At 39.9% G+C, this 14,761-nt stretch overlaps 1 protein-coding gene across 2 annotated transcripts in view; it reads right to left on the reverse strand.

The window, feature by feature from the left end:
- MYO16 (myosin XVI) overlaps window positions 1–14,761 on the reverse strand; it is a 610,163-nt gene that overhangs the window by 296,146 nt on the left and 299,256 nt on the right. For both annotated transcript variants that reach the window (XM_012751938.3, XM_012751933.2), the window contains exons 11-12: window positions 8,494–8,604; window positions 489–554 (exon numbers count right to left, since the gene is read on the reverse strand). In XM_012751938.3, coding sequence (XP_012607392.2) covers window positions 489–554; window positions 8,494–8,604 — 177 coding nt within the window. The remainder of the gene's footprint in view (window positions 1–488; window positions 555–8,493; window positions 8,605–14,761) is intronic.

Below are 14,761 nucleotides of genomic sequence, written 5' to 3' on the forward strand. Positions count from 1 at the left end.
TAATCACGCTGTGTTTTCAGTTGGCTGGGATAATATTCTACAAGCAATTTCTCTTTTGATTTTGAGCGTCTCATAATTAAAGCTGGCAAGTCATTTGGGAAAATGTATACATGCAATAGCACCCTTCTAATTAGCATGGCTTTAACCTCATAGAAGCTCTTCAGAAAGAAGTCAAGTCTTCACACAAGGGCTCTAAACTAGCTGATCTGGAGTTAGTCAAGAATGCACAGAAAATGGAAGTCTCTCTAGTGACTACAATCATAGAGAAATTACACTTTTTAAGTGCAAAGAAAATTTTTGATAAAATAACTGATTTTCAAGAATACCTCAAAATAAAGTCACTATCACACAATCATTCAATTAAAAATTTGTAAAAATTCTTGAGAAATTTATCTTAATGTTTTTTCTTTCTCCATCAATCATTTGATACAATATGCCTAGTTAGTGTTACTCTACAGTATTAAATGATGTTAAAGGTTTATACTCACCATGGGAGAATAAATTGGAAGCTCCTTGAATGGATTAACAAGCAAGAGGATGTCCCCAATAAAAGTCTGTTCACAAAAAAGAATATAAAGATTTTATGAGCCATATAAACAGCACCTTTTTTTTTTTTTTTTTTTTTTTTTTTGAGACAGAGTCTTACTCTGTTGCCTGGACTAGAGTGCCATAGCATCAGGCTAGCTCACAGCAAACTCAGACTCCTGGGCTCAAGCAATCCTACTGCCTCAGCCTCCCGAGTAGCTGGGACTACAGGCATGCAGCACCACCATGCCCAGCTAATTTTTTCTATCTAGTTTTAGTTGGACAATTAATTTTTTTCTATTTATAGTAGAGAAGGGGTCTCTCTCTCTCTCTTGTTCAGGCTGGTTTTGAACTCCTGACCTAGAGCAATCCTCTCCCCTTGGCCTCCCAGAGTGCTAAGATTACAGGCGTGAGCCACTGCACCTGGCCTAAACAGCACCTTTAAAAATTAAAAGTAATATAATTTTAAAAACTTTGTACAAAATATAAAGAACAAGTAAAATCACTCCTTAACATTTTGCAAATTGTTTTAAAAACTTGCAATTAAAGAAATAGAAAAATCAAGTTCAAATTGAGTAACACTGCCAATAGGCTTTGTTCCACTGAATGTATAACAAATGATGGGGTGAGCAAGACAGCCGACCAGAGACATCATCTGCCAGTGTCTCGGTGACAAGTTTTAGATAAAAGACAAAAAATGAACAGAGAAACAGAGATTGGGTGTGGATCTGAGGGAAGGGTGCCAGAACCTTCAGGAGACTCCTTGGGAAGAAGGTACGGAGCAGAACAGGAAGGAGCAAGGTATGAGCGGAGACGGAGAGGCTTGGAGTCCAGTGAGAAGGGTGGGTGCCACAGCTCCTCTCTCCCTCCCTCTGACAGCCGGCAGCTTCCTGAGCTACTAGAGAGACTCTCTGCCCACAAGAGCCCTGAGCAGCTGCTGCTGCCAGTGAGCTGGGAACTTCCTGTGGACAGGGCACTAGGCTGCCAGCCCCCGGGGCACCTCCTGTCTCCACAGACCCAAGTAGGGACGGCAGTGCCATACTGCTTCTCTAGTCACCGTGGGCCTTTGTCCTCCCCAGGGGCTTCAACTCCTTGGCTTTCATCTTGTTCTCTCTCACACAGACATTTCCAAACTCTGGCCCAGACTGCAGGAGCCATAGGGGTCCAGTGGGTCCCAAGTGATTTGTGTGACAACAGTGCCTGGACACTATGGGCAGATGGCTTCTGGGAGTGAGGGACGGACACAACCAGAGTGCTGGCATTCCTCCATCCAGACTCTCTTCCTCCCCTCTCCTTCCCCTACCTGCAGCTGCTGAGAGAGACAGTTGAGCCATCACACCAAGGCTTCCACAGAGAGTAGGGCTCAGACCTTTCTTCTTGGGGTCCTGTAGCAGATTGAGGGGGAGCTCAGGCTGTGAGCTCCCTGCCTGCTGGCCCTCCCTGGTGCTGTTTGGCTGGCCACTCCATCAGAGTGGGGCACACCCTGTGGCAGAGGGACAAGGAACCTGCTTGGGCACCCCCTGGGCAACTAAGGACCATGCTTCTCCCTGGCATGGTCAGGGACTGATCTTCAGGGACCTGGGGTCAGACTCACAGGCCAGATCCTGTACACCAAGGTCTCAATTGCATTGCCTGGGGCCATGGAGGGGAGATTTGTGAATTAGTCCCAGGAGGTGTGGGTGCCTGCAGGGGCAGATCAGAGTGGGTCCTAGCTGCAGTGCTCTCTGGGCACTCTCCTCCCACGGGAGGGCCATACTCCCAGCTCAGGCCAGGATCCTGGGCAGGGAACCTCCCAGCCCGCCACACAGTCATTGGGGAGCTCAGCTGGCTTGAGTTCCTGCCCTATGAAGACCAGGAAAAACCATGGAATAGGGAAGGGAGGAAAGGAGCGAGGCCTGCTCCAGACTGCCACACTGGGGGTCTCAGACAGCCACCTCCACAGGCAGACTTTCTAGTTGAGTGAGGCCACCTCAGCCCCTCCTTGGCAGCTTTGCCCAGAGGCGGGGAGCAGACCTTTGACCCCTGCCAAAGCAGACCCCTTGCCAACTTCTGTGGAGCTGGAGGGCAGGCTCTCTCCACCCAGCCCTGCCCAGCCTCACTCCCCCCGCCACCCCTGCTGAAGTGGAGAATGAGGACACACCTGTAAGTTCCAGGGCCCCACTCATCACCTGGGGCACTAGAGTGTCTCTCCAGAGGAACTAGAGTTGGTCACAGGACCCAAAAACAACACTGCAGTTTGTTCCTCCTAGCAAGCATCACCTACTGACAGGGAGGTCACTTTGCCCACCCTTTTACTGCATTGACTGACTCATCATCATACACGGTGTGGTCATCATACACCTGTAGGCACCACCTACTGGCTCACGACTAACTTAGGTGTGTCATACAAATCACTCTGTTGGGCTGGGGAAAGAGAAAGGATTTTGAAGACCACCATCCTCTCTCATCAAAGACAGGCGGGGAATATGCCCACTCACACAGCTCACCACTGCTGCAGCCCACCAACAAGGGGCAACTGAGAAAAGCAGCACACCGAGGCGATCCATAACCAAAGCATCCATCCAGAGTCTAGATCTCCATCAAAGCACCCACAAACAAAGCGGAAGGTTCTTACCCAACATATGCTACAAACACACCTATACGAATGAGGAAAGGGAGAAAAGCCTTATCTAAACAAAAGAAAATCCAAAAATAAGAAGGAACAGCTATTCCAGATGAGAAGGAGTCAGTGAAAGAACTCCGGAAGTGTGAAGAATCAGAGCGAACGGTCACCCCCAAAAGAAAACACCAGCTTTCTAGCAATGGAAACCAACCAAAATCAGAATATTGAAATGAAAGATAAAGAATTCCAAATGTAGATGATATGTAAGCTCAAAGAAATACAATGTTTACTTAAAAGGATCAGCCAGTATTTTATACCCAAGTAAATAAGAGAAGAAATAAAAGTGAATAATGGATCTGTAGATGGACCTTATTAATGTAATATACCAAAAACTACTGTTAAATGCTAGAGAAGAAAAATGAAGCTAGAAAGTGGATTGTGAGAGAATTTAGAAATCTGCTGATTAAGGAAGATGAGAACTTTAAAATAAAATCAAAATACCGCTAAGTGAGGTAGAATTTTTATATTTTATTTTTTATTAGAATTTTTATATTGGCCTACTTGTTGAAGGAATTTGAGTCTGTGTCTTTGAAAATACATTTTGTGATAAAAATAGTTTATAAAATGCGATTTGATGTTAATTATAAAATCATAGAGTGTGACTTTAGATACGTCCTCAAAAGTAAAGAGACTGTTTTGATGAAATGATACGTTTTAAATGCCCTGCAGAGAAAGACTTTTTAACTTGTAGAAACCAAGAGAATCCTTTGACCTCATTTTTTTGATATGTTACTTTTTTCCGATGCCTTACACATGTTAAGTATTCAAAAGGGTCTTTTAGACTGAGTGGAATGACATGAAACCATACGGCAGGTATTGCATTGCATGGCACAGGATATCATCGATGAGGCTGCAGATGAGTAGGCCGGGGGCAGTATTAGCTTGGGAAAAATGTGTCCATCTACATAATTTAAAATATCCTTGAAGTGACAAAAACCTCAGTCTCTGACACCAGCCTGTCAACTTTAGCCTCTAGAAATGCTCTTAAAAAGAAGACCTGCTACATCCCACTGAGTCACCTTGAACAGCAAATTAACAGGTACTAAGTGACTGTGATGAGCCAGTATGTGTGCTGGGAGACGTCACACAATGTTTTATTGACTCTGATTTGCTTCGTGCCAATCGCTGTGTATGTGTTTTAGAGCTCTCTTGGCTAACCAGATGTTAACAGAAGCTCCTGTGTTTATTTTGTGGCTTTTTTCTTTATGAGTCTCAAGTTTCACTAATGTGTTTATAAAGTCAACACTGCTAGCAAACTCCTTTGCTGTCCATAAAGGAATTTGATTGCATATTTTGCTCTCCCTGGTACTGCTGGCAGTAATTATTCGGAGAATGCAATGCTGTTATTCTGTGCACTTCCTGGGGAGCATGTGTCATATCACCTGCAATTCATTTTCTGTTCGAAGGTTTGCAAACTTCCTGCTGCAACAGACTGTGGAAACTCCCCAATCAAATGTCCAAATGGAATGTTATACACTTAGGCAAAGAGCAATTTTTTTGAAATTTTTTGAAAAATCATATTATATAGCAAGTCAGACTGCAGTAAAAAGAGATGAAAATTCTGGTCACATAATTAATTCAGCTAAAATATTTTACGTTGACTCTGATGAAAGTCATTGCTCAACCCTCAGTTGTTTGCCATGGATAAGTAAATACTAATTTCTTCCTCTTGTGCTAAAATGTGTATTTGGTCTAAGAGGTCTACTTGTTTATTCAATGTTTATTGGGCCCCTACCTGTTGTCATATATATAGCAGAGAGCAGTGAACTTAACAAAAGTTCTTGCCCTCATGGAGCTCGCATTCTAGTTTGTGTGCACGTATGTGGGGTGAGGTGGGGAGGAGATAGTCAGTAAAGAATCTAAATAAGAAAAACACACAATATGTTAGAGTGTGATAAGAGAAAAATACAGCAAGGCAAAGGAATGAGTTGTGCATGCTGCAATTTAAAATATGCTGAGGGGCTGGGCTAGGTCGGCAGGGATGTTTGTGTGAAGCCCTGAAGGGAGGAGGGAGGAATGGAGGGAGGGACTCACAGTAGTCAGGCTATTCAAACAAAGCCTTCAAAGAAGTGCTGGGCGTGCTCCGGGGACACCAAGGCACCGTCATGGCCATAGCAGGGGCACCCAAGGGGAGGGCTATAGCATCTGAGGTCAGAAGTGTAAGGAGTAGGAGAAAGTTTTCAGGCTGTGGGGGCCTTTCTTCAGACTCTGGCTTTACACTGAGTGAACCAGTCTTTCAGCAGAGAAACGTCATGATGCAATGTACCTTCTAACAGCATCACTCTGGTTCTTCTGTGGGGCTTAGACAGATGGGTGGGCAAGGGAAGCCCGCATACTTATTTGAAGGTTAGCACAAAATGCAACGATTGAAGCAAGACAGGTCCCCGGGCTGGGGTTGTATGCTGTGTACATCTGGAAGGGACGGCTGATGATATTCACAGGAAAATCAGGTGTGGGGTGTGGAAGAAAAGCAAATTCAGATATTGGAATTTTGAGATTTCTATGAGACTAGTGCTATTCTATTTGTAGGTAAGGAACACTCTCTTTTAGTCCCAATTAATCCTAGACTGATGCTTTTGTAAAACACAATAAAAATGAATTACTAAAAAAATGAGATTGAGAAAGACAGAAATACAAAATGCAAGCTCCAATTCGTATCAAATCCAACAGATGGAAATTAAATGATCAAACTGCTGTAAGAGTTTCTCTGAAAACACTTACTCTTATTACACACTGGTAATAAAATGTTCACATATTAACTGGACCACAGACAATACATTGAAAAGCACTTATTGTTATTTAATCCATAAAGTTTAATGGTGTGTCCAGCCATTAGGTGTGATTTCATATACCATAACATTGAGCACTCCCATTACAGAGTCGATCCCAGTCGCTTTAGCTTTTCAATATTCCAGGTATTGGGAAGAGGAAACCCATGTCTCACACAGTGGCTTATTTATATGGTGCGAGACCTTTAGCAAAGCAGGGAACATTAATACTGGTTATCCAGAAAGAGGTAGAAATCAAGTAGAGTAAAATTATATAAGATAGTCCACTGTGTGAAGTAACTAGAGCCAGGACTCTGACAAAAAGGTAGGAAGTATTTGTGATTTAAAATCAGTTGTAACTCTTCCCAAAAGAAAGTTATGTTCATGTTAAGTTAGAATCTTAAACAGGGGAAATGTCATTTGATAACATCCCTGGGTCACAGCTCACGAGGATAGGAAAAGGTTGGTGCTGTTCATAAAATGCTGTTTGCCACGTATGGGGAGACCCACAAGATAAGCAGTTTGTGAATGCTGAGTTTGAAACTTTTCATGGACTTTTTAGAAGGGGATATAAAATTACCCACCCTAACATGTCAATGGTGCCAAATATATATACATATACTTTCTAATTAGAATGCTTTATATATATTAGATAGATATCTAATTAATAAATATACATATATATATAAATTAGAAAGCATTTGGCCAGGCCTCATGATGAGCACAACCTACCAACTCCAAGCTCAGCGAGCTGAGAGTCCAACACCAGCCAGACATTACCGAAACCACCAATGAGGTAAATAATCACAAACTGTGATAAATGCTGGAGAGACAGAGAGTCCACAGTGATTTAATCTCGGAAGTGCTGGAGTTTATAAAGCAAAGTATTTCATGGTGTAGAAAGAAAACTTTCCATGGTGTGGAAAGAGAAAACAGTCTATGGAGAGTCTTCAATGCAGGAAGGAAGGTGATGATCAAATAATTGAGACACAATAGTGTGAGTCTTCAGTGACGGTGTTTAGGGGCCAGACTGGGAGGGGTTTCATAGTAGAGACTCTAGACTCTGGAATAAGGGTTGTGGTCCTGGTCCCATGAAAAACAATAAACTATAGGAAAGATTTCAGGCTGGGAGCTTTGAGATTACATTTTTGCTTTATAAAAAAATTACTCCAGTTCATTGTGAGATTGGATTGAGCAAGCATAACGGTTGCTCTAGAAAGCTAGGAGGCTACTGGGAGATGGAAGATGAGGACAGCTTTGAGGGGGGTGCCACCAAGAGGGAGAGAGGCAGATGAAACTGATATTTAGGAGATGATACCACTTGATAGGCAAGAAGGGATTAAAGAAAGACAAAATGAGTGAAGCAATGCTCTTCCAGTACCATAATTAAGAGTAAAAACAAACAATCAGAAATCAGAACTACAATACTGGGAAAAAAGATGAGAAAATGGAATAAAAATAATATGCACTTTGCAAAAATTAATAGGGCGGCAACAGAGACCAAAGTAATCAGGTCTCACCACTTTATGTCAGTGATTTAATTTTATTAATTTTGATAGAACTATTTAATTTTAAGTGTATTTACAGTGGCAGGTAATTTATCCAAACATTAAGATGTTGAATTGCATTTTTCATAGGCTAATCAGCATCTGACAATTTATTACTTCTGAGGAAATCTCAGACTTCACATTTACATGAAAATTACTTAATCAATTTCTCAGCTGACTAGGAAAAAAGAGTGCTATCAAAAAAGAGATATCAAATATATGCATAATCAGATTTCTCTGTAGACATTCTGATTGAATTGCTCTGTGCTCTGTGTAGAATATAACAAAATCCCGGTAGGGGTGGGGGAGTGAGAGAGGGAGAGAGAGACAGAAAGAAAGAAAGGAGAGATTTTGAGATTACAGTGTGTCTAAATTGTTACCAGTATTAGAAGAAGTAACACACAAATGAGGCTAGAACCAGAGAAAATCAATTCTCCATGCTGTTTGTCATCTGAGTAGCATTTTTGTATCCTATCATCATAAATCTGTATATAAATTATTTACTTTACAGTCAAAGACATTTCCTGGTAATTTAGAGCAACAACTGTTTCTCTTTTCATGCAAATAGAGAGGCATCCCTACATGCATAGCCAATGTTTCCTGTTGAGCTTTTTCTTTTTTTTTTTTCCAGATCTAGCAGGCTCAGCTACAGTAGGTGAGACAGACAGCATTTTTTATAAGTGATGTGCAGATCTGCTGGTTCTAGCAAGATCTTCCAGAGCAATCATGATTATAGGAAAGCCCAACAGTATTGGGTACCTGTGTCTACCCTCAGGGTATTGGCTTATACTTAACAATTCCAAAATTTGGAACTTTGATGAATTTGCCTTATAACTGAGCCAGAATGAACCTGAACTCTGAGAAATTCACCTTAAGCTATGGCCATGACCAGAAACTCCATGAACCCTTTGCTTGCAATATTTGCAGCCTGGAAGGGTGATGAAAATACACAAGACAAAGCAGTGCACACAGCAATTTGAGGGGCACTCACGTATATCTGATTGTTCCCGAAGCGCTTCTGGATTTCATAAAGGAGGCTGCCGTCGTTGAGCTCGCTGAGCGTGGCCAGGTCATCATTTGGAGCAGGAGGCATCAGCTTGACCTGGGGGAAAAATAAGAATGATCAAGTATAATTGCTTCCCAATCAACTTTCTTCACAGTTGGATGCTCCATTTTCAATCACATGTCAAAACTTTAAAGACCACCTGAGTTAGAAGCTGTTATTAAAAGATGAAATTTTTGTTCAACGGAAAGGAAAGAAAAAATATTCAAAGCCACAGAGAAATGTATTCAGATGCGAATTTCTGGTCTATACCCACTAGTGTGCACAAACACACACTTTGTAAGTTATGTTACCTTGTGTCACTCAGTCATTAAGTCTATCAAAACCATTTCAGCATGTTTCCACTCCCCATTCCCTCTTATAACTTGGACAGCCCTGTGCTGCACTGAGCCCCTGGTAAGACAGGCAGCTGAACAGCTCGCATACTTGTAGTGTTCCCCACGCTAAAACAAAACTTCCCATGCTACTATTGTTGGCATGGAAAGGAAGCAATGTGTATGGAATTTGGATTCTACATTCATGTAGGATGAGGCTAGATTTTAAAAGCAGCTTCTAAATCTTTGGCTTGTGATTTTTATTCTGCTTTCAACAGTATCCTTAAGATTAAGGTAGCTGTGAGATTAACTCTGTCATAAAGAAAAAAAAAACATGCTTTCCCATTCAATTTAATACAGAGGAAAAGTTTAAAAACAGTGCAATATTTCAAATAAAAAAGATAAACTTGCATTCTTTAATTAGATGAACATCTACCCTTTCTAAATTGGAAATGGGCATTAATTTTATATACACAGAATATGCTCTGAAAAGTAGACATTTGATATCATATGACAGCATTGGTTTTTTTGAATGTCAAACACAGAGGAACAAAAAGAACAAGAATTTTCTTATCAATGTGAGTTTACTGATGTCCATAGTAAATTTGTAATAATATTCATTTTTGTATTATTTGTTTGTATTCTATATTTACATTTGCATTTTGTGTTTGTATCTGTCTTATATATTGTATTATTAATCATATATACCATATCATATATACCATATATACCAATCATATATACCATAAATAATTGAAGCTTAAATATTACTATTTATCAGTTAAATGTTTATAGAGTAAAAAATACCACACATTTTTAAGAAAACTAAATTTAGAACTATTTTTCTGATATTAGAGAATATTTTACAAAATGAAATCTTTCCATGAGTTCATAAAATCATTCAATTGTTTTTCTAGATTGTTTCTAAACCTAATATATTAGTGCTAGAAACACAAATTCTGTATTGAGTATGTCAAAAGGTCAGAAGAGTGATTTGTTATGAATTATAGTTGGAAGGTGGCCTGGGAGTAGACTATCTGGCATTGGCAATAAAAACTGCTTATAGAAATAAGAGGTAAACACAATATCCCAATAGTTACATGCTTATTTATTTATTAAACTTTAATTTGTAAAATATTCCATATCTCAGAAATGTTTAGAACAAGCCTCTCCCCTCTACAACCGAGATGCACACACTCAAACATCTGAGTTTATTATTTTCTATACTCTTGCAACATTTAACAGAAATATATTTCTAAATATCTTTTAGAATTAATCTATATAAAACCTATAACATAGTTTTGTTAAACTTAGATATGTAACGTTGGGCTAGAGGCATAGCTTTAAGGCTTTAATACTGTCAGAAATATCTATTTAAGTAGTTCAAGAGTAGTATCTAAAAACTGGTTCTTTTTGCTGATAAAAATAGAAATCATAATGTTCCAGCTATTCTAGTATTTTCTGGGGTGTCAAAAGAATTTTGGGATTGTGTGTTATCAACTTTTTAACATTATACATTTAGTTCCACTTTGCAGAGTTTCACAGGCACCAAGTGCTACTCGGACTGACAGCTCTCTGAGTAGAGTGAAAATAGGAGCAGTGACAGCTGCCTTTGGCTCAGCCCGCACGTGAAGTAACTGCATCCAGGCAGTTTTTAAAAATTCTGTATTCATCAGTCATGCAAATTCAGGTAAAAATTTTAGACACTATTTTGATCTTCCCCATTTTACATGCTAGAAAACTCAAGCCCGCCGGGCGCTGTGGCTCACGCCTGTAATCCTAGCTCTTGGGAGGCCGAGGCGGGCGGATTGCTCAAGGTCAGGAGTTCGAAACCAGCCTGAGCAAGAGCGAGACCCCGTCTCTACTATAAATAGAAAGAAATTAATTGGCCAACTGATATATATATAAAAAATTAGCCGGGCATGGTGGCGCATGCCTGTAGTCCCAGCTGAGGCTGAGGCAGCAGGATCGCTCGAGCCCAGGAGTTTGAGGTTGCTGTGAGCTAGGCTGACGCCACGGCACTCACTCTAGCCTGGGCAACAAAGCGAGACTCTGTCTCAAAAAAAAAAAAAAAATGACGTAATGAAAACATATATGTATATGTTACCTATTCTGATTTACATGACAAGTAAAGCTGCCTGTAAAGTAAAACAAGCTTTCAGTGCTTTCAAGCTTTCCTCATTGCACAAGAGCAAAACGGATCCGTGGTCAATGCACAGCACACACTGCCGCGCGGACTGTGAGTGCCAGCTGTGGGCAAGGGTTCGTGGCCGGTGAGCGCCATACCCAAGTGGTTAAGATAATTTAATATAGGTGGGGTGCGGTGGCTCACGCCTGTAATTCTAGCACTCTGGGAGGCTGAGGCAGGCAGATTGATCAAGGTCAGAAGTTCGAAACCAGCCTGAGCAAGAGCGAGACCCCCGTCTCTACTATAAATAGAAAGAAATTAATTGGCCAATTAATATATATAGAAAAAATTAGCTGGATATGGTGGCACATGCCTGTAGTCCCAGCTACTCGGGAGGCTGAGGCAGAAGGATTGCTCGAGCCCAGGAGTTTGAGGTTGCTGTGAGCTAGGCTGACGCCACGGCACTCACTCTAGCCTGAGCAACAAAGCAAGACTCTGTCTCAAAAAAAAAAAAAGATAATTTAAAATACCAGTCCTTTGGGATGTGGGAGAAGATTGTTCCAGGGGAGAGAAGAACGTGGCAAAGGCCTAAGGTCAGGAGGAGATTGATGAGTTGGAAGCACTGGAATCTGGCCAGTGTGGCTGAACAGTGGGAAGAAACAGAAAATGGTGTTGAAGGAGCTGGTGAAGCTCTGTAGGCCATGGGAAATGACACTTAATTCCAGAAATTATGGATAGTCATGAAGGGGTTTAAGTAGGAGGATGGCAAGATCAGCTCTAGGATGCTAAGGAGATACTCTGGCAGCTTGTGGAGGGGAAGGCTGGGAGGATTAAGATCAGCCAGTAAGCTCTAGATAAGTCCCCCAACAAAGGGGCTGAAGAAGAGGAAGAATGGATTGGACTTTGATTTATTTAAGAAAGAGGAGCTACCATATACAACTGCACACACTTGATTTTTTAGTGGGAATTAATTTAGACAAGATTGAGGGTCTTCTTATATAGATGGACAACTTTGCTCTATTCCAGGATCACAGACCGGAATGTTTGCCCTTGGATATAAAAGGAATCTGGAAGATAAGTACAGATGGGCAAGCATGTATTTTCTAGAAGTGAAAAGACAAAAAAAAAGGCAAAAATCTTTATATGGGGAGGTACATGAAAAAGAACTTTCACCATCAATTTAGGGACCAATGGAGATATTTGTTTCTTCTAATATCTTTGGGAGCATTTCCCCAAAGTACATAAACTTACACAGACACATAGCCCAGAAAATTATGTGGACACATATGTACATACAAAAAAACAATACATATATACAATCACACATGTACATATAATATGATAGAAGTCAATAATATAATTACAATAACGTTGAGTAATGCAAAAAGAAGGAAAAACTCTCCAGCAAGGTAGCATACATATTTAATTCCCCAAGCAATTATAAAAAGAAGAAAAATCAACAGCAAGTTTTCTTTTATTTTTCTTTCAGGAATAATGATTTAGGCTAAGATAATGAAATTCCTCTTACAACCACAATGCTAACTATTTCAATGCAAATTTCAGTGCACACATTTAGAAACGCATGAATAGTACTAACAGAAGCTCTGCATTTGTTCCGACAAGCCTGAAAGAGCTATCACAGACATCTCATTGGTATTCTTGTGGATTTTTATCTTCAGTGGCACAGCTGTTACATGAGTTAGAGAAAGTACTAGGCTGGCAGTAAAAATGTGAATACTCCCTAGCCTGTTTATAGTAACAAAATGTGACAAATACAATGTTAGAGTAGATCAAGGAAAGAATTCCCTGCATTTGTCAGATCAAGATTCCAAAATGATCAGGCAGAAAGCTTTGATAATCAGTCTTAAGCAAGGCTATCAAAGGGATACATTCCTTGTAAAGATTTCAAAAGCAGAGTGACAGCTGATCAGTACAAAGAAAAAAGTATGTCTGTGAATATTTTTGTGTTATAGTTGCAGACTGAATAGTGTATACTTATACTACCAACAAGTACCAGACAATTATAAGACTAGTCCAAATAGGCACTGGATAAATACCTAAAAACAGATTACATATCCTCTCTAGAACTGACCATAATGGCTTTTATTATATATTTCCAATAGGAATGATCCAAAACACAATAGAAGGTCAGGAAGAACTTAGGAAAAACATTTTGAGCAATGCTTTGAGATCCATGTGAATTTAAGTTTTGAAAATATTTTGAATTTGCTGATTCTTTGTCTCTCCTGTTTCAATACTGCTTTGAGTATGGGAGTTGTACTGTTTTGTCTTTTTTAAACATTTTTAATTATATTTTTATTTTTTATTTTAAAGTATTATGGGGGCACAAATGTTTTGGGTTATATGCATTGCTTTTGTAATGCTCAAGTCAGGGTTAAAAATGTGCCCATCACCCAGATAGTGCTCGTTGTACTGGTTAGGTAGGGCTTCACCCATTCTCTGCTCTCCCTCCCCCTCTCTCCTGCTTGATTTCCTTTGAGATTTACTTCCCTATATGAGCACACGTGTGCTCATCAGTAGTTCCAATTTAATAATGAGTACAGGGAATTACTGTTTCATCTGATTTTGTTTGTGTGTGTGTTTGTGATTTCTCTCAGGGAGGTTAGTAATGTGTATCCAGGGACTAGAAGCTTGATGAGCAACAGAGATGGTCTCACATGAGGGATAAGGGAAAAGCAGTATAGAGGGAAAGAACCCAATATGTATAAATGAGAAGTAAAGAGTCAGTGGGGAAAAAAAGGCAATGAGGTGCCTGGAAAGATCATAACAGGACAGGGTGATAATGTGAGAAGTACTTCAGGGAGCTTCCAAAGCTTACACCCATGGCTCTGCCTGGATAGCCTTGCAATGGGGCTGTCTTCTTTTTGTTTTTCTGTTAGATGTTTCTTAAACGGTGAGATCTATCAGACCCTCTCACTTATTTCCCCTTTACTGGCTGAGGATGAACGTGTTTGTATACATGCATGTTGTTGTTTCCGTGGACTACAGGAAAAACATTCTTGCCAATCTTCAAAACCTGCTGTGGAGCACTGGATATGAAATGAAAGAAACATCTCTGATCTAGGCAATTTGCTTAACTTTCTTGAGTTCAACTCAGTTTGAAACTTGAGTTTAAGTAGTGAAAATGGATAATAACTTGCTCACGGGGATATTTTCAGGACTAAGATAATGCAGGTGAAAGCAACTTTAAGCCTTGAAATGCTAACTCATATAAAGTATTATTTTATATAATTATTATATTTATATAATAATATTTATATTTATATTATTATTTTCTAAAATAACCTACATTTACATTGAAAGAAATAAAGCCCAATAGATGTGTAGAACAGAATTACATGAATTAAGAGCACATCGATGTAGTTATTATAGAAGACTGTATTAGGCTGGCAAAACCTAATACACAGTCAGTCTGTAGCAATAATGACAGTGAAATAATACATATGTCTAATTGAGTTTGTTTGCTGTTTTTAGTAATTGTGTTATAACTTATGGCCTTCATATATTGTCATCTCCATGACAACCATATGAGGTCAGCACTATATGCCCATTTTACACAGGAGGTTTTTAGTGAGCTCAGGAAACTTCCAGAGTCACAGAACTCCTGAGAGTTGATGAGAACAAATTGCTCCACCCCCCTTCCCTCACTCTCTGGCTACCACACTTTCACTACATGGAATGAAGACTTGACTTGAATTTCAAGCTCCAGCTAAATTTAAATAAATATTTTCTG

Source organism: Microcebus murinus, chromosome 13 (assembly GCF_040939455.1).
Source record: "Microcebus murinus isolate Inina chromosome 13, M.murinus_Inina_mat1.0, whole genome shotgun sequence".
Classification (NCBI taxonomy): Eukaryota; Metazoa; Chordata; class Mammalia; order Primates; family Cheirogaleidae; genus Microcebus; species Microcebus murinus.